Genomic DNA, 24,321 nt, shown 5'->3' with positions numbered 1-24,321 from the left:
ACTGTGAGTAGCTGACAAGGAGCTGGCCATCCGTACCTCATCACAGAACACAGGGATCAGAGGCTTGCCCACTCTCTAGAGCTGGGGAGGTGATGACCTTTGGTAGATCTGACAATAGATTGTAGTGCCGGTGCAGACACAAGTGTTTCAGAGCATACAATTCGAATGTGATGTTCTGCAGCAGAGGACTCCTAACCTGCTCCCATGCTGACCAGTCGACATTGCCAGTTATGATTACAGTGGGCACGGGACCATCAGTACTGCACCGTGAATCAGTGGAATCGTGTCACCCGGCTGGATGAATCCCATTTATTGTTAAACCAGGTCTACGGTTGTGTACGGATATACTGTCATCCAGGCAAAAGGCTGCTCAAAACAAACAGTATTATGTTATGGAAATATTCACCTGGGCTTTCGTGGAACCTGCGGTAGTAATCAAAGACACTAAGCTGTGGAAAACGTGAACATTATAAGGACCAGCTGTAACTCCTTATGCTTGACGTCTTCCTCAACAGCGATGCCATCTTCGTGCAGGATAACTGTACGTGTCACATGGCCAGAATCGTGTTGCAATGGTTTGAGGACCAGGTACTCATACTGATGTCTTCATCATGAAATTCAGTTACTAGAAGCCGATGAAACCCAGCTGGGATGCTATCGGGTGACAGCTCGAAGCCCGGAGACTGACCATCTGTAAATTACTGTAAATGTGTGACCTGAGCATAGGCATCTGAGAATATTTCACCTGTCTCACACACGTTGCACACAAGGTGGAATAGTTTCATTGTGATTGGCTCTCTCAAGGATATCTACTCAGGGGCCTTGTTTCGACTAGGTCTTTCAATACTGTCAAATTATTATTGCAATATCATATCTTCCATCTCATCTTCATCTACTTCCTCTTTTGTTAGTGTAATATTGCCTTAAAATTCATTCCCATTGTGTAGCCTCTCTATATATTCCTTAGTCACTTCAGCTTTGCCTTCTTTGCTTAGTACTGGCTTTCCACCTGAGTTCTTAATATTTATATAGCTGTTTCCCTTCTCTCCATAGGCTTCTTTAATCTTCCTGTAAGTGGTTTCTACCTCTCCCCTTACCATACATGCTTCTGTAGGCTTGCATTCTTGCCATTCCTGCTTAGGTAGTTTGCACTTTCTGTCAGTCTTGATTTTTAGATGTATGTATTCCATTTTGCCTGCTTCATTTGCTGCATTTTTAGATGTTCTCCTTTCATCAATTATATTCAATATCCCCTGTGATATCCGAAGCTTTCTATTAGGCCTTGTCTTTAGTTTTGATCCAGTGCTACCTTCACTATTTCATCTCTCAAAAGTGTTAATTTGTCTTCTACTCTAATCCTTTCCCCTATTCTAATAAGGTGTTGTCTAATGCTCCCTTTGCAACTCTAAACAGCCTCTGGTCCTTCGAACTTATCTATGCCCTATCTTCTTAATTTCCTTCCTTTTGCATTTTTTGTTTTTTAGTTTTAATGTGGTTTCATAGCCAATAAATTGTGGTCATAATTCACATCTGCTGTCGAAATGTCTGTGTCACCATTAAAAACTGATCTGAAACCTTCCAGTGTCTTCAAATCTGTTCCATGTGTACAACATTGTTTCATGATTCTTAAACCAAGTGTCAACAGTAATTAAATTATACTCTCTGCAAAATTCTGCTAGGCGGCTTCCTCGTTCAGTCCTTTCTCACAGTCATGTTCTCCTGCTATTTTTCTTTATCTTTCTTTCCCTATCACCAACTTCTGGTCACCTGTCACAATTAAATTTTTGTCTCCGTTAACAATATGAATAATTTCTTTTATATCGTCATACATTCTTTCAATCTCTTCATAAGTGATGCTAGTTGTCATCTATGTTTAAACTACTGTGGTGGGTGTGGGCTTCATTTTTATCTTGGCTACAATAATGCATTCACTTTCCTCTTCATAATACCTACATTCTTATTTTCTTATTCACTGTTATATCTACTCCCACATTAAACTGTTTGATTTTGTACTGCACTCACTTGACTGGAAGTCCAGTCCCTCCTGCCATAGAACTTCACTACTGCCCACTGTGTTTAACTTAAACCTATCCATTTTCCTTTTTTAAATTTTCCAACCTGTCTGCCCAATTAAAGTATTCACGATTCCACATTCCAACTGTAGAGTTCCAGTTTTGTTTTCTTGATGGCAACATCATCCTGAGTAGTTGCTGCCCAAAGATGCCACTGGGCACCACTTTAACCTCCAGAATATTTAGCCCAAGAGGATGCCATATAACCATATAGCACAGCTGTATGTCCTCCAAAAATGTAAGGAGTATAGTTTCCTTTCACTTTCAGCCATTCGCAGTACCAGCACAGGAAGGCCACATTGACTGATGTTCCCAGATCTGTCATTGCTGTACTGAAAAGGCTGCTGCCCCTCTTCAGAATTCACATGTATGTCAGGCCACTCCGCAAATACCCGTCCATTTTGCAACTATGGTTGAAGCACAAAGTCACCTTACAGTGGCAAGGGTTCTGGTTCATGGGGGATAGGAGGCTGAAAATGTAATTAAAAAATGAATAAACTCAGTCAGGCAAATGGAATTCAACTCTCTCATGACTTCAACAGCAAGACAAGTGATATTCAGATCTAATCATAGGCTACTGGGTTCAAATTATAAGCTTTTAAATTCAACTAACTCTAACTAACAGTACCAAAAATGCAGGGACAAAAAGTAGTCCATCAAACAAGACCCATTAGAATAACTAGTAGATGGTAGATGATGGTAGAATATTAAAGCACATTTCATAGGCAGTGTGACAGGGTTGTTACCTGTCACTGATGTTATTTAATATGTATTTTCAAGAAGCAGTAAGGGAAATCAAAGACAAATTTGGTGAAGTAATAAAAGTTCATGGAGAAGAAATAAAAACTTTGAGGTATGCTGATGACATGACAGTTATATTACAGACAGCAAACAACTTGATTGAAAGAGTAATTAAGGTTCCCATGAATGCCAGAAAATGTACTACAAAATTGGGTATTATAAGATATGTTACAGTATGCAATGGATACAATGTTGAACTTGTTGATAGAATATTCAAAAGGAAAGACTGAATATTCCACCTTTCCCTATGTAGGAAAGATTTCTGATAAAAAGGTCAGATTTTTAGAAGTAGCAATGTTACAATAGCTTTCCAGACAGAGAATGACATTAGATTTAGACTTAAAAACAAATCAGATAAGGAAACTACTATGTGAACAGACGGGAGTATACAAAATTAATTATGAACAGGGTGAGATATTCAATAGCGGTCAAACTAGTAGAAAACTTCAGATTAGATTTCAAGAACATCTTCACCAGTCCAGTGCATCACCTTAAGTGCTCACTTGAAGTCTTGCAAACCACAAAAGGCAAGTTAGAAAATAATATGAAATTACTACATAAGCTTAGCAAGAGCACCTGTATGAACCTTCCTGAACAGCTGTTTTACAGCTTCGATGAAAAAAGGTTCTGTGTAATTGTAAATGTACATTGGTGTTAGTAGCCTACATTCTTAGTCAGTTACACACATGGTTTTGTGTAGCTGATAATGAAGTTTTTTCTAGATTAACAGCTGTTAGACAATCATTTGATGTGTGTTACATTACATTACTATTTGATCCACAGATCATGAATACGACATTTCGTAATGATGTGAATGTTTCAGTTTAACATAAGTTTTATTTACACAATATAATAAATTTTATTTTCAGTTACTACTTCATTTGTCGCAGTCTTAATGTGAATTATAATTTGTTATACACTGACACTGGGTAACAGGTTTTCTTTCTTTCTTTTTCTCTTTGTTTCTCTCTCTCTCTCTCTCTCTCTCTATCTCTTTCATCTTCACCTTCTTTTTATTTCCTTTTTTTTTAATAGATGATTTTCTTTTGTAAGCCTTATTTCTTACCATTTTTTCATTTTATACTACTAAACTTACGTTGAGTGCCTAATCAGTGACTTACAAATCTGCTGTATAACCGTTACGTTACATTTGTTCAGTGACTTGCCACACAACCTTAAGTTGCATTTGTAATTTCTTGTAATGTTTCATTTTTTAAACTTGTGTTATGGTTTTATCTACTGTAAATTGTTATATTTATTACGTTATATTAATTACATGTATATGAGATAATTTTAGTAATGTTGTTATATTCAATACATGCAGGGTGCTTCTTACAATCAACTGTTATTTTATATGAACATTTTGTAAACTGGAACTCAGGTACACGTGGGGTATTTTGTTCTGCCAATGTTTCAGATGTCTACATGATTTGTTCCAGCCAATGGTAATTGTTTACATTTGCACATTTAATACCTGTAGTTGACATATGTCTGCTTGTGTCTGTGTATGTGTGGATGGATATGTGTGTGTGTGTGTGTGTGTGCGCGAGTGTACACCTGTCCTTTTTTTCCCCTAAGGCAAGTCTTTCCGCTCCCGGGATTGGAATGACTCCTTACCCTCTCCCTTAAAACCCACATCCTTTCATTTTTCCCTCTCCTTCCTTCCTTCCTGACGAAGCAACTGCCAGTTGCGAAAGCTCGTAATTCTGTGTGTGTGTTTGTGTGTTTTGTTCATGTGCCTGTCTGCCGGCGCTTTCCCGCTTGGTAAGTCTTGGAATCTTTGTTTTTAATATATATATATATAGGGAAACATTCCACATGGGAAAAATATATCTAAAAACAAAGATGATGTGACTTACCAAACAAAAGCGCTGGCAGGTCAATAGACACACAAACAAACACAAACATACACACAAAATTCGAGCTTTCGCAACCGGCGGTTGCTTCGTCAGGAAAGAGGGAAGGAGAGGGAAAGACGAAAGGATGTGGGTTTTAAGGGAGAGGGTAAGGAGTCATTCCAATCCTGGGAGTGGAAAGACTTACCTTAGGGGGAAAAAAAGGATAGGTATACACTCGCGCACACACACACATATCCATCCGCACATACACAGACACAAGCAGACATTTGTAAAGGCCTTAGGGGGAAAAATGGATAGGTATACACTCGCACACACACACATATCCATCCACACATACACAGACACAAGCAGACATTTGTAAAAACCGTAGTAAGTACAGTTTCATTTAATTCACCAGCTATGCTCAGAAAATGGTTGTTAAATATTGTACATATATCTGATTTATCAGTAACATAAATATTTTTACTACGAACTGACTTTATACTACTGACCTTGTGGACCTGACCAGACACTTCGTTCACAACTGACCATATGGTTTTAATTTTATCCTATGAATTAGTTATTCTATTTGCATACCACATACTCTTTGCCTTCCTAATATCATTTTTAAGCACCTTGCAGTAGTGTTTGTAATTGGCTACTGTAGCTTGATTGTGACTACTTCTCACATTTTGATGTAATTCCTGTTGTTCAGCATGTCCCACTAGTCAGCCACCCAGGCTGCCAATTACTGCTAGTACCCCGTTTAGAACATTCTAATGGAAAGTGACTCTCTAAGAGCATGAGAAATGTGTTAAGGAAATCATTATATTTATCATCTATGTTATTGGCACTGTTGCCACTCTTGTTCCTTGACAAGGTTTAAAAAAGTCTCTGTTGCTGTTAGATTAGCTTTTCTACATAGTCTGTAATTATATGTGACATTTGTTTGAGTACAAGAGCCTTTTCTTGTTAAAATTTGTACATTATGGTCTGAAAGGCCATTCGCCCTTTTACTAAAAGAATGCCCATCTAGTAATGGAGAATGAATAAAAATATTGTCTATGGCTGTGCTACTGTTCCCCCGCACTCTAGTTGGAAAAAACACAGTTTGCATCAGATTATGCGAATTTAGGAGATCTACAAACATCCTTTTCCTTGCACCATCATATAAAAAATTTGTATGGAAGGCACCACATGTAACTAATTTATGTATTTCCTGCAGAGTGAATCAAGAACCCTCTCTAGCTTCAGCAGAAACGCTCTGAATTCACAGTTAGGGGACCTATAAACAACAACAATTAGAAGTTTAGTTTCACTAAATTTAATTGCCCCTGCACAACATTCAAATATCTGTTCAGTGCAGTGCCATAAAACGTCTATGGGCTCAAATGGAATACTGTTTTTTTATGTACATAGCTACTCCCCCTCCCTGCAAGAAACTCCTTGAAAAAACAGCCAGCTAATCTGTATCCTGGTAAAGGAAGCATCTGAATTGTCAAATTATTTAAGTGGTGCTCCAATATACGAATAATTTCTGAGCCAACATCTATAAACAGTTCACTAACTTTATCTCTAATACCTGTTCTATTTTGATAAAATAGGCTAATTCCTTCTCTGCTTGGAAACATGACTTCATCTGAAGGAGAACCCTTAGTTGAGGGACTTCCTTCAAGCAGGTATTCCTATCAGCTAACTTCAATCTAAAAAAAGGTGCAACTCTAACTGCAACTACTACAGGAATTTTTCCATGAATGATCCCACCACCACCCACTACACTGTCACCTATAGCTTTGCCAGCCTCCCTTTCCCATACCTATTGAGGTGCAGGCCATGCCTAGTGAAACCTGATCTACTCATAGACTCAACTGGCACCACTGAGATGTGACCCATGCCCGCTGCCATCAGCGCCCTCTGCAGCCCCATGTTAACGCACCTAGCAGCCGCATTGAGATTAGGCCCATCATAATGCTGAAACAGTTTCATGAAATGCACATTATCGTAACCAGTTTGAGTAGCTATCTTTACCAGGTCACCACATACACCATATTTCCTGTCCCTATCAGGATTGTTCCCTGCTGCACCCACTAATACTATCTGATCCTCTTTTGTAATATTCCTACATAACTTCCCTATGCTGTCAGTCACCTGAGCCAATGCTGCACTAGGCTTCACAATGCTGGTGACCTGGTACTCACCCCCAATAGTTCCTGCAACTGCCAGCCCACACCTATATTGTGCAAACTACCTAGCAACAGAACCTTCTTCTTTCTGTTAGATTCTGCAACTGACCCAGGCCTCCTGAGGACCGCTGCATGTTCTCTACATCTACAGCTACAAGAGGCTCCTCTCAACTCATCTCTGACAGTTTCTATTGCATATATGAGATGTATAACTGTCTGATTACCTCATCCTCCTAACTGCCTTCTTGCCAACTGTCAGCTCCCATTCCCCATCACCTTTCACCATCCTCAACCTATCTGGTTCCTCCTTTGCATGACACATGGTCACTGTTGTCTTGGGGCACTTAAGGGATGACAGTGGAGATGGCAGTGTCCGCATGTGTATGAGTTTTGTGTGTGTGTGTGTGTGTGTGTGTGTGTGTGTGTGTTTCAAATTATTCTGTATATACCCAGTCAATAATGTAACTGAGTCAGCATTTACAGTTCTGTGAACCACTGCTTTACTGATGGATATGACATGCTTTACTCCTGGCATCATGGTCAGATAAACAATTTATCTGCTCCATGTTGGATTTAAAAATAAATTAACAATTGCTTGTGTACTGTGTACAGCAGGTGTTGAGAAAGCTTGCCGGGACAATTAAAAAAAAAAAATAAAAATAAAAATAAATAAATAAAAAAATTTAACACACTGCACAAAGCACGTAAATCAAACAGTGGAAAATTTGGGATGGTACAACAACAAAAATATGCATTAGAATGGATTGCTATTCCCCACGTAAAACAGGAACAGAGTGAGTGCAGACGGGCACATTTAAGAGTAGATTGTTGGATATTATTCAGCTATTGGACCAAATCCTTTGACAAATGAAGAAGCAAACAAACAATGTTATAAAAAGGATAGATTGGTAATCACCATAAAGATTGCAGGTTGAGCTGCAGACAGGTACAACTAAAAGACTGTTACACACTGGAGTTTTGGCCAAAGCCTTTTTCAGAAAAGGAAGGAAAGCACAAACACATTCACACAAACAAATACACTTTATGCATACATATTATTCACCTATTGTATAAAATCCTTTGTCAGATGAAGAAATGTACAAACAGATTCCTATCCAAACAATTCACACACACATGGTCACTGTTGTCTCCGGACACTTAGGGGATGACAGTGGAGATGACAGTGTCCACATTTGTATGAGTTTTGTGTGTGTGTGTGTTTTTCATAATCAAACAATGGAAAGTCCAAGCTGGAATATCAACAATACTATGAACTGGATAGACTGCTACTCACTGTAAAGAAAATAAGCTGAGATGCAGACAGGTAGAAAAAATTTATTGTTACACATTGAGCTTTCAGCCAAAATCTTCTTCAGAAAAGAAAAGAAAACACACACACACACACACACACACACACACACACACACACACACACACACACACACACACACTCATACAAGCAAGCACATCTCAAACACATGACTACCAACTCCTGCCGCTGCAGCCAGATTGCAGCGGTGGCCGGAGAGAGGTGTCACGTATGCTTAAGGTGTGGATGCTTGTGTGTGTGTGTGTGTGTGTGTGTTTATTTGAAAGCTTTGGCCAAAAGCTGAATGTGTAACATTCTTTTTGTTTTTATGAAGTAGCAGTCTATCTTTTTCATAATATTGTTTTTATGTTTCTTCATCTGGTTTAATAGCTGAATAACACCTAATGATCTACTTTTAAATGTGCCTATCTGCATATCAGTGCCTGCTCTGCATGGAGAACAGCAATTTATCCTATTTCCTGTAACTAATATGTAAGATACTTTTGTTTCATTATTTTGCCAACACCTGCAGTGAACATCAGTGAATTGTTTTAGCTAACATAGATATGGCTAAATGCTATAAAATGGTTAAAACAACAGTCATCAACAAAGACAAAAGTAAAGGACTTCTGCAGCACAGAAAATAAAGCTTTTTTTGTGTGTGCAAAAGATTTAAGGGATGATGAATGACACTGAGATGGACAAGATAGATAATGAGACATAGCCGAGTACAGAACTGAGGGGAGGTGTTAGACTGGTCTTGTGTTCAGTGGACTACAGATATAAAATATTGACATTGACTAAAAACTGGAGAGATACTTAAATTGAGGACATAAACACAGTCTGAAGAATTAGGAAAACAGATGAAAGGTTTGCGTTTAATTGATCAATTACAACCACCCTCTCCACCATCTGAAATCTGACCTGTCGTCAATTTTTACTCTTCAACAATGGACTTTTAAGATATTAGACACTTGCGCTTCATTCATCATCAAAGTATATGTTTCTGTTCCTCTGGTTTAGTTAATATTTCTGCTCTTTTTTACCGATCAATGACTCAATCTATCATTTGTCACATTTGTCTGCATTTTTACCTTTTTGAGACTGAGTACATGGTAGATTCAGTTAGAAAACTCAGCTTTCAGTAGGACAGAATGGGTTCGTTGCCTGCATATATTCATCCTCTTTATGCTTCATATTGGTGTCAGATGTAACACTATGAGGCGGTATGTACAGCTTCCATAGTTACAAAATGACTTGTGCCACGGAACAGTTAGCACCAGAACTTTGGGAATAAATGTGTTGCTTATAATTTTCATACAACTGTTAAACGTGAAATTTGCTGTAGATGTTAAAAACAGCATGTTAGTGCACCTCTAGCAGTTGTCAGCAGCAGCAGAAGTTTTAGCTACTTTACAATATTAGTAGGATGAGGTAAAAGGAAAGATAACAAAAGGAGAATACTTGTCACAGTAAAGAATAGAGAAAGTCACACAAGAAGCCTTACCTTTATCCACATCTAAGGGAGGCAACACGGAATTGTCCCTGCAGACCTTGAAGTAAATTTCTTGGTTTGCCCCGCAAGGGAGGGCCCCGGGTGGTATCACAATAGCGACACCTGTCTCGGGGCTGTGCAGGGTGCCCCCCTCGTGAGAGAACACCCCCCTCGCTGTGGCCACCACCTCGCCACCCCCCTCACCCCTACGTACACAAATAGCAGTGTTAGTATTGGATGCACACGTACACACATTAATTGCTGGGAGTAAAGATTAGTTGCTTTTAGAACCGAGAATGCAAAGTCAAATACTCTCGATTCGAAAAGATAGTGTGACTGTAAGCACATTCACTCATTACAGGCGTGACAAAGTTGCATAAAATGAAAAAGCAGGAATAGTAATGGAAAATTGGCTCTTATGTCAGACAGACTGGTTGAACAGTATTGGAATAAGGACAGAGCAATATATCCAGACCACACACCATTGCATGATATTTAAATTACCTAGTAGGTATTCTACAGATTAATGTTAATACAGAAAACAACAAAATATCAGTACTTAGATGTAGATTCCAATATGTCCCAATTAATTAGGCTGAGATTCTTACTTCTTATTTAGTACCATCCACAAATGAAGTCAGTGTAGAAACTGTGTAATACTACAGCATTTCCTAGTGTGTAAAAATGCAAAATTATGAACAATTTGGGGTATTTTAAACATTAAATTCTTCTTTTGCATTACATTCCTAATATTATACTGCTGAAATAACAGAGATAATAAAAACACTGTTTTGGAATCATAATATGCAAGGTCACCATTTTGTTTGAGACTATATGGCAATGTCCGACTTATGGAACATGTACTGGAATCAGCTTACATGCAGTCTAAACAGGAACTGCAAATGAATATATATGAAGTAATGTAATCCCAGTAAAATGGCAGCAAAAGATGTAAACCATGTTTATATATCACATTCAGTTATTTCAAACAATGGAAAATCCAGGATGGAATGTACAATATTACGAGAAGGAAAGTTGCTACTCACCGTATGGCGCACAGACTGAGTCGCAGATAGGCACAACAAAAAGGTATTCACACACAAAGCTTTTGGCCAATGACCTTCGCAACTACAGACTACAGACAACAGACACACACACAGACACACACAGACACAGACACACACACACACACACACACACACACACACACACACACACACACACACACAAAAAAAATTCTCACGCACGACTGCTGTCTCAGACAACTGAAACCACACTGCAAGCAGCAGCACCAGTGCACGATGGCAGTTGCAACTGGGTGGGGGTAACGAGGAGCCTGGGGCAGGGTGTGGGAGCAATAGTGTGGTGAGGGTGGCAGACAGTGAACTGCTGCAGGTTAGGCAAAGGGCAGGGGAAAGATGGAAAGGGAGGGGGGAAGTACAGGAAAAGGAGAGAAATAAATAAATAAAAAAAGACTGGCTGTGGTGGTGAAATGATGGCTGTGCAGTGCTGGAATAGGAGCAGGGAAGGGGCTGGGTGGGTGAGGACAGTGACTATTATCCTCCCTCTCTACACAAAAACAAACCTCCCGTGCCTCACCTTTCCAGTCTCCCACCACCTCCCAAAGTCCCACCATATGGCCGCACAGGAACATTCCCCTCATAACTCAATCCCACCCATGACTGGAGCAATTGAATTTCATTCTGAGCCAGGGTTTTGATTACCTCTTGTTGTGCTCTGAAATGAGAAATGTCCTGCCCCTTATCCTTCCCATCCCTCCCACAGTGGTATTCCATTGTCCACCAAACCTACAAGATATACTCACCCATCTTTACAGAACCGTTGCTCCCCATCCCTTACCTCACAGCTCATACCCCTGTAATAGACCTAGATGCAAGGCGTGTCCCATACATCCTCCCAACACCACCTACTCCAGTCCGCACACTAATGTCACCTATTCCATCAAAGACAGGACTACCTCGAAACCCTGGAAACCAGTCATATGGTCTACAAGCTAAGCTGAAACCACTATGCTGCATTTTATATAGGCATAACAAACAACAAGCTGCATGTCCGCATGAATGGCCACAAACAAACTGTGGCCAAGAAACAAGTGGACCACCCAGTTGCTGAACACACTGCCAAACACAATATCCTTCATTCCACTGATTGCTTCGAGGGCTGTGCCATATGGATCCTTTCCACCAACACCAGCTTTTTCTGAATAACACAAATACATTTGCATGTGTGTGTGTGTGTGTGTTTGTTGTTGACGGAGGCCATTGGCGGAAGTGAAAGTATTTTTGTTGTGCCTATCTGCGACTCACCATCTCCACTATATGGTGAGTAGCAACATTCAGTTATCTGAAACAGTTGCTTGACTTCTATGTGAAAATATTAAATGGTACTGAACTGATAAAATTATCACACTCATGTGCACAATTCTTGACAGGCAACATGCAAAACATAGCACTGGATTTCTATTGTAGCCTTTAAAACCGGGTCTATCCACCTGGAGCTGCAAAAAAAGTGACAAATCATTTGTTGGAGCAATGCAGAATGACATATAAGTTACTCCAGATCAAAGAGCAAAAGTGTCTCCTATTTTTTTATAAGTACATAGACCTGTTTATTTCTACAACAGTCTACATCAGTTTACAGCTTGAACATTTAGCTATTTTTTGACATAATCACCATTTCTGTTGATGCACCTTTGTAGATGCTGTGGCAGTTTTTGCATGCACATGTCATACCAGCTTGCCGCCACACTATTCAGAAAGTTATGAACCTCTTCTTTCACCTAGTCGTTCATCTGAATCACTTCCTGACCAAATGTTCTTTTAACCTAGGGAACAGGTGATAGTCACTGGGCGCCAACTCAGGACTATAGGGTGGGTGGGTGATTATTTTCCACTGAAACTGTTGCAGGAGAGCAACGGTTTGCCAAGCGACGTGTGGGCGATCATTGTCACGGAGAATGTGTACACCCTTGCTCAACATTCCTCTTCTTCGGTTCTGAATTGCTCGTTCGAGTTTTTTCAGAGTCTCACATTACCTGTCAGCATTAATTGTGGTCCCACTGATTCAGCTCCAACGACGAGGTGAAAGAAGAGGTTCATAACTTTCTGAACAGCACGGTGGAGAGCTGGTATGACACGGGCATACAAAAGTTGCCACAGCGTCTACAAAAATGCATCGACAGAAATGGTGATTATGTCACAAAATAGCTAAATGTTCAAGCTGTAAACTGATGTAAACCATTGTAGAAATAAACAGGTCTATGTACTTGTAAAAAAATAGGAGATCTTACTATAAAGTGTCTTAAAACAAATTTTTTGTTAAATACATAAAAGTTTAATTAATTGACATCTACAATTTTTATATTTGGTACTTTCTTCTTTTCATCATTTCAAAATGATCTTCACCTTTTAGAGCTGGCAGACAATAATTTAGACAAAATGTTTATGTTTGAATCATTTTAAAATGGGTTATGCTTTCACTTTTGTTTACTCGAGAAGGCCGCTGGCCAGCCGAGGTACTATCAGTCAGCGTCTACAGTGAGTTACTGTAGATCCTAGCAATAGAAAGCAGCGAGCTTTGAAATGCCGAGATTACAGAAGTGTATTCACTGAACTTGTGAGAGTGTGGACATGGTTTTGTTTTGTTGCATTTTTTTTTTATTGTGGCTTGTCACTACTTATGAATGTCAGTGGAGCTGAACAGCCTGCTGCATGCTCTCCAATATTTTGTGGTCATGTAGCATCATTGCGACAAACAATTTTTGAGGGTTTTGTTACAATGGAAACAAATATAGTGGGTGGAAAAAAGTATTACAGTGCTTTATCAGTTTATGAAAAATGAAAGCGTAAGATGGTAAAAGATAGAGCTGCAAAAAAGGGATAGACACTGTTACTCTACGTGCTCAGCAAACCGCCAATGTCGGCGAAGTCGGGATTTTCAGAGACAATGTACATTGTCAGTTAGACAGATGGACTTATAACTGATTATGGTTATTGTGGTGTGGAGACTTGGGAATGAGATTGCATTCAGGAGAAGTGCACAGAAAAGTGAAAGTAATAGTGTTAGAGCAAACAAATGACAGTGGCAAAACCACTCCAGAAACAGAATATGTTTTAACAGCTGGATCGACAAGGAAAGAGAAGCTTTCAGATTTTGATATTGGTCTCTGACACGAAAAAAAGGACTTTTGCAGTTTATAGGCCGAAGAAGCTGTTATGCAAGGACCTGAGTGAACACTGAAAACACTGCTACTGGGCCAAAAAAGCAATCAGTCTTTCCTTTCTCATGTGTGTGAGTGCATCTAAAAGTATGGGGAAACATCAAAAAGCAGCAGCTGACTTGTTTGAAACAGTGGGAAAAAAAGCACTGAACTACTTTGCTTGCCAATAGTTTTCACAATGCAGGGTTGTCTCCAAGTCCAATTTGGCTGGGCATTAGTAGGGGGTTGGAAAAAGTTAAAACAAAAAGTGAGTTAATATAAAAGCAACAAAAATCACAAAATGTTGCACTTAGAATGGCGCAAATTAAAAAATGCACTAAATAGTCATTCAGCTGTAGAAATTCTTTTAGATCAAAGCACTGTAAGAGAAGAACAGTACTGAACTGAATTATTGCATTGTGTAATTGAAGTTATCGTTTTTCTCCCAGAAAGAGGTTTAGCTTTGAGAAGTGATAGTGACCCAGTTGGAGAACACTGAAATGGCAATTCTTTGGATGTCTCAGAGTTTTTGGAGATATGATACAGTGATGAAAGAGTATTTAAGATAAATTGAAGTATTGTCACAAGGAGGAAAATGCACAGTTCATTATCTATCACATCCTATTCTTTAGGGATGTGAGGTCTTCTGTTCCTGATGTTTCGTCCATGACTGTGCTGGACATACTCAGAGATGCTCTTCCATTGAGTCTTGCCAACTGACCCGGTCGGACATCCGAGAGTGACATAAATACTGTAGGAAAGGGGGCGTGGTCAAAGTAACATGTGATGAGCAGAGATAATCCTTGTCAGAGATGAAACTTAACGATTTATTGTCCTCTTGTCAAAGATAAAACTAAGTTTCATTGCCTCCTCTTTCCTATTAAAATTATCCTGAAGCTTATAAATTTCAATGGCTTCTCTACATAGTTGTGGATAATAATTTGACAGTGTAGATAAAGTTTGTGTTTCAGAAAACTTGTCTTTGTGGTTTTCTGCCTGAACAGCATGCTCTGCTACAGCTGATTCCTCTATTTTTACTAGTCGGCAAAGAGTTTAGTGCTCTTTTAGCCATGTATTTACTCTCCTCTTGGTAGTCCCAATATAAACTCCACACACATACAAGGAATTTTGTATACACCATATGTCGAAACAGGAGGGTGTTTATCCTTCACAGATCGGAGTGCTCGACTTATTTTGTTTGTTGATCTAAACACGAGTCTGATGTCATGTTTCTGTAAAATCTTTCTGACCTGGTTTATTACTTTTATTGATAAATGGGAGAGAAACTGTATTTTTCTCAATGTTGTGGTTCATCCTCGTCCTTCGGTCTTCTATTCCTTGGTCACAAAATTCTCTTTACCTCTTTCCCTGAGCAGCCATTTTTTTTGGAAAGCCTGCTTTAGATATTTTTCAGTGTGCAGCTGTTCCGAAGTGCATATCTGTTCGGCTCTATTGACAAAACTTTTAATGACACCTCTCTTTTGTTGTGGATGGTGATTGCAGTTTTTATGCAAATATCTGTCTGTATGTGTTAATTTCCGAAAAAGTCATGTTACAAACTTCCATCGGACTGTCTCATAACTAAAACATCCAAGAAAGATATTCTGTTATCATTTTGCATTTACATAGTGAACTGGATTTTTTTTTTTTTTTTTTTTTTTCCCCCCTAGATGATCAAAGAATTCATCCAAAGCCTTTCTACCACAGGATTGAACCACAAGTGTGTCATCTACAGACCGGTACCGGTGAGACGGTTCCTCATTTGCTTTGTCCACAGCCGATTATTCAAATTTCTCCATACAGAAATTAGCAATAGCAGGGTGTAATGGGTTACCCATTGTTACACCATCAAGTTGCTCATAGAATTCATTGTCCCACTGGAACTGACTCAAAGTAAGGCAATGTCTACAAAGAGCAGTCAAATCTCTTGGAAAAATATCCATTATAAAAATCATAACTTTGTTAACTGGAATCACAGTGAATAAGGACACTATATCAAAACTTAGAAGAATATCTTCAGGAGCCAGAATTAGCCCTACTAGTTTCTCAATAAAATAACGCGAGTCTTTTATATATGAGTCAATTTTCCCAATATATGGTTGTAAACGAGTTTCCAGATATCTTGCTATTTCAGTGCATAGGAGACTTGATGGCACTAACTATGGGTCTTAAAGGAAAACCTATTTTATGAATTTTTGTTACACCATACGGTCTAGGTAGGACATATAGCTTCACTCTTCAACAAAGCTCTTTTATCTTCTTTTTGAATAGAGGTAGGGGACTTAATTAGATTATTTGTTTTCCACAGTATGCTGGCTGTAGAGTCCTTCATAAGTTTCTTGTACTGTCCTGACGTTAAAAGGTTCAAAATTTTGCTTTAATAATCCTCTGTATTCATAACAACAGCATCATTCCCGTTATCAGCAGGAAGAACCACTCTCTTCATCTGCATTTAAATCTCTGAGAGCCTTCCTATCACCTTTCGTTAAATTACTTTCCAAAGGTTTACTGTGGCATAAGATCCTGATGGTTTCGATTCAAACTGCATTTACAGTTCCTTGGGGCTATTTTATATATCTACTTCTACATTCGCTATAATATTCTCAACTGGTATCTCATAGGTGTTGTAGTGTAGTTTCCTCCTTTTGAAAGGATGGAAATCTCATCCTGGTATAACACTCTCTCTGACTTGTTAATAACAGTAACAGACATCACCATATTGCTTGTAGTTTTTACATTAGTTTGTAACTTTCTGAACTTTTTCCTATGTCTACTAGTAGTCATTTCTGCCACAGCTTCCACAGATGTAAATGTAAGGTAATCTATTTTATTCCACAGATCTATCTGAACCTTACTAGCAAGGAATAAATGCAGTTTCAGTAACTTATGGCCAACAGAATCCATTTCTCATCCTGTATAATGTATCCTTTCTCAGAGTAATGCTCTTTCTGTACAATCATAAATCCAATGCACCGAAGCTGCCTGGAGTTAGCGACATATGGACAGTAGCTCTGCAGAATTGTGACAGTTTTATCTTTGGCAAGATGACAATTGATAGTTAAGTTTTATCTCTGACAAGGATTATCTCTGCTCATCATGAATTACTTTGATGATGTCAGCTTCCCTACATTATTTATGTCACCCTTGTTGTACGTCCGACCAGTCAGTCAGCAACACCCAGTGAAGGAGCGCCTCTGAGGATGTCCAGCGCAGTCCTGGATAAAATGTCAGGGTCAGAAGAGTTTCTTGGACCACGACATCACATACCGAAAAGTTTAGCAGCAGCTATGTCATCTGGTTGTGAAAGCCTTCATTCTATGAGCTCGAACTTTGTTTGCGAAACTACTTTAACAAAGACAAAATGTAACAAATACTTTAATGCTATTGTGGATGCAATTTACAATGAAGCCCAAACAGAGCAAAATGTCTTTCTATTGCAATATATTGCCGTCAATGAAGAAAATCAATACAGGATTAGAGTTTTTCCTCAATTTTGTTAACTGTGCCAAAAATACTGGTTAGGCAAATGCTAAAATGATTTGTTAACAGCTGAAATGTTATAGCTTACTGGTTTCATACTGTAGTGGGCAGGGTAATGATAAAGGAAGCTATATGCGAGGTATCTATTAGAGAGCTCAAGCACATATGTTAAAACAAAATCCTTGCAGTGCTCATTTACTCCATCTTTGTGGCATCCATTCTATGAATAATTGCACAGATGTAGTCAGTTTTTCAGAATTGTTCTGGAGATTCAAAATGTAAAGGGTAAATAAATATATATATTGAATTGACCCTTCAAGGCCCATAGAAAACAAGATGGTCTGTGCAGACAGATGGCACATGTCCATTTCCTAAGTATTTGGCACTATTACAAAGGTCAGGTGACCTTGCTTTTAATTTTGACTGAACTACAGAGCTCTCACAAATCTTTTAAATCATTTCACTGTGTCTTAATATCTTCAATGTTTTACTAAGTATTAGCTGCAATAAACATAAGCAACAAGCAAGGGAAGCAACAACAGGTGCTGAAAGTGCAGAAGTTAAGAATCTAGTGGAAGAACTACATAAATAGTATCCCAAGTCTTTCTCAGTTTATGTAGAAAGTTGTGCAGTAGCAAAAAATACTGGAATACTATCTTACTTGAACATAATGATTCATGGCACACAGAAACGGAAAGGCAAAAGAAAATGCTTTGCAGAAGATTTAAAGCTGAACCCAGAGAACAGTTAAAACTAAAATTTTTCGATGTGATTGTAGATACAGTTGTAGGGGACTTAATTATAAGGTGTGCTGCCACAGACAACATGAACACATAATTCTACAGAACTACATAAGCACAGACTATTCTACAATATCAGAGTGCATAGAAAACATGGCACCTTCGTACAGTGGAGATCTGAAATAAGATATTTTGCAGTTAAAAGACCCATGAAGCTAATTTTGAGTATGAGCCAGTTCCTCCTTTGAACCTTCTCAATGCTCTTCATAACTGCAATTCTAATAACGTATTTCCAAATATAATAGTAGCTTTATGGATTTTCCTGCACTGTGTTACTGCTGCGCAAGCACAGTGGTCATTCAGCATTCTTGCAAGAATTAAGAACTGTAATGAGCCAAGAGTGGCTTGTTGGATTATCTATGATCACAATAGCATCTGGCAGGATTACAAAGGTAAGATTTCTTAAAAAATGGCACTGTTTGATTTGGCATTAAAAGTTTCTGAATTTACCGAATATGCTCAATAATGTTCATGTCTGGGGAGTTTGGTAGCGAGCGGAAGTATTTAAATTCAGAAAAGTGTTCCTGGAACCATACTGTAGCAATTCTGAATGTGTAGGGTGTCGCACTGTCCTGCTGGGATTGTCAAGTCCGTCGGAAGGCACAATGGACATGAATGGATGCAGGTGACCAGACAGGATGCTTACATGCGTGTCACCTGTCAGAGTCATATCTAGACTCCAATTGAACGTGCCCCATGCCATTACACATGCAGAGTCCATGGATTCATAAGGCTGTCTCCGTACCCATACACGTCCATCCAGTCGATACAATTTGAAATGAGACTCGTACAATCAGGCAGCGTGTCTCCAGTCATCAACAGTGGAATGTCAGTGTTGATGGGTCTAGACGAGCCATAAAGCTTTATGTCATGCAGTCATCAAGGGTACACAAGTGGGCCTTCGTCTCTGAAACTACATATCGGTGACGTTTCATTGAATGATATGCACGCTGACACTTGTTGATGGCCCAGCATTGAAATCTGCACCAATTTGCGGAAGGGTTGCAATTCTGTCACACTGAATGATTCTCTTCAGTTGTTGTTGGTCCTGTTCTTGCAGGATCTTTTTCCAGCTGCAGCAATGTCAGAGATTTGATGTTTTACAGATTCCTGATATTCACGGTACATTCGTGAAGTGGTCGTACAGGAAGATTCCAACTTCATCATTACCTCGGCGATGCTGTGTCCCATCACTCATGTGCTGACTATAACACAGCATTCAGACTCACTTAAACCTTGATGACCGGCCATTGTAGCGGCAGTAACCAATCCAACAAATGCGGCAGACAATTGTTGTCTTATACAGGCACTGTCGACTGCAGTGGCGTATTCTGCCTGTTTGCATCTCTCTGTACTGTAATACCAGTTTCTTTGGTGCTTCAGTGTCTATGCAAGGAACCATCATATAATATTGTTACTAAAGTCATGAAACAACTTTACCAAGTCTATATGAGGAGCCATTTGGTGGAGACTGATCGTTAGCCAGTAAAAGGCAAGCCTCATCCACATACAAATAGCTTATACACTACATGAAAACATCATCTTATGACCAAAGGGATAGGAGAATGTTGAATGGAAGCTGCTATTTTTGTAATGTCATTCATAACTGCTTATAAAAGTGAAAGAAACAACGGAGCCACTAAAAAACTGTCATATGTCATCTGCTTGAAATAAACTGGCAAGGTAATGTGCAAGGGTGCCTTTCCATTAAAGCAAAGATTATGGTAACCAGAATGCAAATGGTCACTGTAGTGTGTTATAGTTGGAGTCACAAATGATGGTGTGTGACTTGAGGCTTGTTCTGTGCACCTACAACATGCATTCTCCGACAGCCAGTGACTGTTCAGTAGTGTTCTTAGCATTCTGCTTTGAATGCTGCAGCTAAAGTGCATGTTAAACAGTATTGTAACAAGTTGTTTAGTGAATTTTTGTACCATTTGTCGTGCGCTGTCATCGCTAATGTTGGTGGTAAGTACACATTCTACATAAGGAAGCGAGACACTTAATTTGCAGGGTATATGCTTTCTTCAAGCAGAAGGCACACATGCATCGCAACTGTCACTTGGAATCATCAACAACGCAATCCTCATCTGTGCCTTGACATTCAACAACAACCATCGTTCTTGGATATAGTCAGCTTGCACTATCCACGCAGTCCAAGATGCAGTGACCTTAATGGTTGCTACCATCGTCTGACCTTAATGGTTGCATCATCCAATGTGTAGAGTGTGATCTTGGACTGTGTGAACAGTAGTGTAGTCACAGACATATCTCTGGTGGGCCGGCACAGCTATGTCTTCTGCCAAGGAATTTCTGTTCAGTAACGTCCTGCCGCTGTAATCTCTAAACCTATCATGACTCTTTGCTTCCAATGCCAGCAAACTGCATTACAACTGAATATAAAGCATTTGAATCATATACAATAAAATAAATTTTGTCACTTATATGCAGTATGTTAAGCAACTACTCCGCGAGCAGTACTGCATTTTATAACATAATTTGCTCTTTGACACACCTCACTAAAAATATCTTCTTATGCAGTAAGCTATTGTATGCACCAATTTGCCAGAATATACTGATTTCAGTATGTAATACTACTTTATATGCCAAGAATACTTTACACACACAGAAGTTCATCGAAATTATAATGAGTCAGAAAATAGGCCATAAAAGTAATTATTCTTAAAGAAAATTTGCTAGTTTAACAAATTTTTGGGTTATCTCTTGCACTGACCACAAATTTCTAACTTCTTTAATGTATGTAGAAACATACTTTTCAGAACAGTAGGTAATGCTTTTGAATTGTCATTTATAGTCATATAGTCCCTACAGAGTGCTTACTATACAGAAGATGTTATCCAACTATAAACTCACTACTTGGTCCTCTAATGTTATGTTCTCTGAATCAAAGGCAGAAATTAGGGATTTGTCTGTAATTTATATTACTGGTTGAGTATGAAAACCTAATTTTTTTTGGTAAAGTGACACTGTTCAACAGTACATAAGATTGTTTGAAAATGGGCAGCTTTGAGGCCTTACATCACAGAACAAAGGCTTGTGCAGAGCATAAGTTAAGACTAAAAAGAAAGACACTACTTGCTGCCCAGAGTCATGCAAAATTTGAATATTTAACAAATTTCATAGCATACTTACATAATAATGGAAAGAGCAAAATTAATTCCTTGTGGTTCTGAACTGATTAGGTCAACAAATTTTATAGCTTAAAATGAACCAAGTAAGAGATATTCAGATGACTTGTGAGAATCAGGGGGTGATACTGTAGGGATGTTTCCTTACCTAACATATGAGTTGATTACAAAATGGTAGAACAAGGCGTGGTAGATGCTGCACAAAATGTTCATACATGGTCAAGAGACACACCTAATTACCAATTATGCAACTACAAAGAAACAAACAAAATAGACCCAAAATTCATAAGTTCTGAACGAAGTTACTTGCTTTGTGCGGTTGGTGCTGAAAAATGGCATGGCATCATAGGAAAGGGAGATGACGGGCCAGGTGGCAGTCTCATCTTGAGTTTCGCCAGCACTATGATCTTCTGACGTGAAGTATGGAATTAATCATCTTCAGCAGAATATGCGGCATGAAACACTATCTATGCCCAGCTGCATAGCAGAGGTATGATGATGATGATGTTTGGTTTGGGGGATGCTGAACTGAGGGGTCATCAGCACCCGTTCCAAGTCCCAATTTTTTCACAGCCCGATTTTTGTACATAATAGTCCAATCTAACCACTGTCGCTAATGATGATGATGATGAAATGATGAGGACAACACAAACACGCAGTCCCCAGGCAGAGAAAATCCAACCTGGCCGGGAATCGAACCCGGGACCCCGTGATCCAGAGGTAGCAACACTAGCCACTAGACCACGAGCTGCAGATGCATAGCAGGGGTAGAGACAGTGTGACACAGGTGTCTTTCAAACTTCACGAAGCACATAACCACATGGCGTGTCTGTGGCGGTGTGAGCATGGGAGCATGGAGAGGGAACTGATGTTGATGCCACGAGGAGAAGGAGGAGACTGATCGAGGCTAGGTCGGTGGAAGTCTCGCTGAGGACCAAGCTCTTGTTATATACTGGCAGTCAGAGACTATAGTCTGCACTTATCAGGTCACATGGCAGGATCGGCTGCCTGGGATGGAAGTAGCAAGCAAAGGGAGAAACTTGTGCCTTAGCAGATGGCTGTTGTGAGCCAGGGGCATATGGAACTGCTAAGATAGCTGCGTGGCGAAAGGTCACCACGACAGAATAAGGACAATGAACACCACTTTTGCAGCCAAAAAATGACGTCAGCCAAGAGCACTGATTGTGCTCGTGAGGTGTGTGTGTGTGTGTGTGTGTGTGTGTGTGTGTGTGTGTGTGTGTGTGTGTGTGTGTGTGTGGAGGGGGGGGGGGGGCGAGGGAAGGTCACTATGGCACAGAGGTGCTGTGTGGTGTTTATGGGGATTATTAGAATTATCTGATATTAATTCTCTCCTGCATGTTGGTGTATTAGTGGGCAGCCAAGAGCACTGATTGTGCTCGTGAGGTGTGTGTGTGTGTGTGTGTGTGTGTGTGTGTGTGTGTGTGTGTGTGGAGGGGGGGGGGGGGGGCGAGGGAAGGTCACTATGGCACAGAGGTGCTGTGTGGTGTTTATGGGGATTATTAGAATTATCTGATATTAATTCTCTCCTGCATGTTGGTGTATTAGTGGGCAATGTGCTTACGCTTCAGGATCTGCTCTTTACTTGAGTGGATATGGCTGAAATTGCAGAGCAGATCTTTTAACAAATGGGAAGTTCTGCATCTTAGAACAATCAATCCATTTGGGAGAAGAAATTAAAACATTCAATTAGTTTTACACTGTATTGCAAATTAGTATTATGTCATCCGTTCAAAACTTTTAAATGCCTTTAATGGAGAAAGTATGGGTTTAATATAGGAAAGCTTTCTTTACTAACTTAAAGAGTTGGTTTCACTTTCTGGATCAGTCTATCATTAACTAATACCTCGACTTCTATTACTTTTAATGACTGAAACCATTAGGTACAGCATAACTAAAGCAATGTCGGAGCTGCTACTTCTGGTAACTTTCTCTGAAGACATTACTGAGTGAGTGGCAATCTACATAGTATGAGTGTAATTTACAGTGCCACTTTCATTGTCTGTACTTTATTCAGTGGTAAAAAGGAGGACAGTTTTGTTTCATTGAGAAATTTAAAATCATAATTGCTTTAAAATCTGAAAGAAAACACTTTGGTTGAGTCTTTGCTGCAGGAACAAGTTTACCAAAAAGTAACTTGCTGATGGAGTAGTCATGTTTTTGGTAAAACGTGTATGAACTGAAATATTTTTAATATATGTTAGCTGTAAGTTGTTTCAACTTCTTCTGAGTGGCACAGTTAACATTCAGGCGTTATGGTTTTTTGAAAGATAAATCACAGTGTTTAAGTGATTTGAAGGAGTAATTCCTGTGACATTAAAGTGAGTCCTAAGCAGGAAAGCAAATACTGGAATGTTTCATTAGGGATATTGATACTTACGGACTCCCAATTTTAATAAAGGTAACTCTGGATGAATACTGGGTATTATTATAGTAAAGGCTTCAGCATATGTGAAAATTTTGCTGCCAGTTGGTTCAATGACTGTGATTCAATGACTGTTATGCAAAGATTCCCAACATCACTTGAGACCAGTCTCATCATAAATGGGGAGATTTTTTTGTGCAGTGGTAAAGCCATAGAAAGCCTGGCAGAAGAATTCCGCCAGCTGACATAGTTTTAAATGGTTGTAACTGTGAACATTATGTATGAGCCATCTCCTATAAAGACACACACAATTTTTTGCAGTTGTTATACAAAACAGATATTAGAATCATAAATGTCCTGAAACTCGTAGTGTATATACCTCAGCCACTTGATGTACAGGGTGACAATTATTGAACTATATGAAATAAAATCATCATAACTTTTGAACAGTTTGCATTATGTCCAAACTGCATGGCTGGCTGTGGGGCATGATGGGAATTAGTATGTGAATTCTTGTTTGGTTTATCGACGAAGCACAGTTTTATTTGGATGGGTTCATCTATAAGCAAAATTGGCACATTTGGGGGACTGA

General features: G+C 39.2%; 1 protein-coding gene across 12 annotated transcripts in view; it reads right to left on the bottom strand.

Moving 5' to 3' along the window:
• Positions 1-24,321, bottom strand: part of LOC126320910 (tight junction protein ZO-1) — an 839,027-nt gene that overhangs the window by 12,465 nt on the left and 802,241 nt on the right. For 8 of the 12 annotated variants that reach the window (XM_049994135.1, XM_049994215.1, XM_049994143.1 and 5 more), the window contains one exon: positions 9,711-9,904. The exons of the other annotated variants lie outside the window; for them this stretch is intronic. In XM_049994135.1, coding sequence (XP_049850092.1) covers positions 9,711-9,904 — 194 coding nt within the window. The remainder of the gene's footprint in view (positions 1-9,710; positions 9,905-24,321) is intronic. 12 annotated transcript variants of the gene reach the window in all.

The sequence above is a fragment of the Schistocerca gregaria genome, chromosome 1, assembly GCF_023897955.1.
Source record: "Schistocerca gregaria isolate iqSchGreg1 chromosome 1, iqSchGreg1.2, whole genome shotgun sequence".
Lineage (NCBI taxonomy): Eukaryota > Metazoa > Arthropoda > Insecta > Orthoptera > Acrididae > Schistocerca > Schistocerca gregaria.
This window is presented reverse-complemented; position numbering and strand designations above follow the sequence as displayed.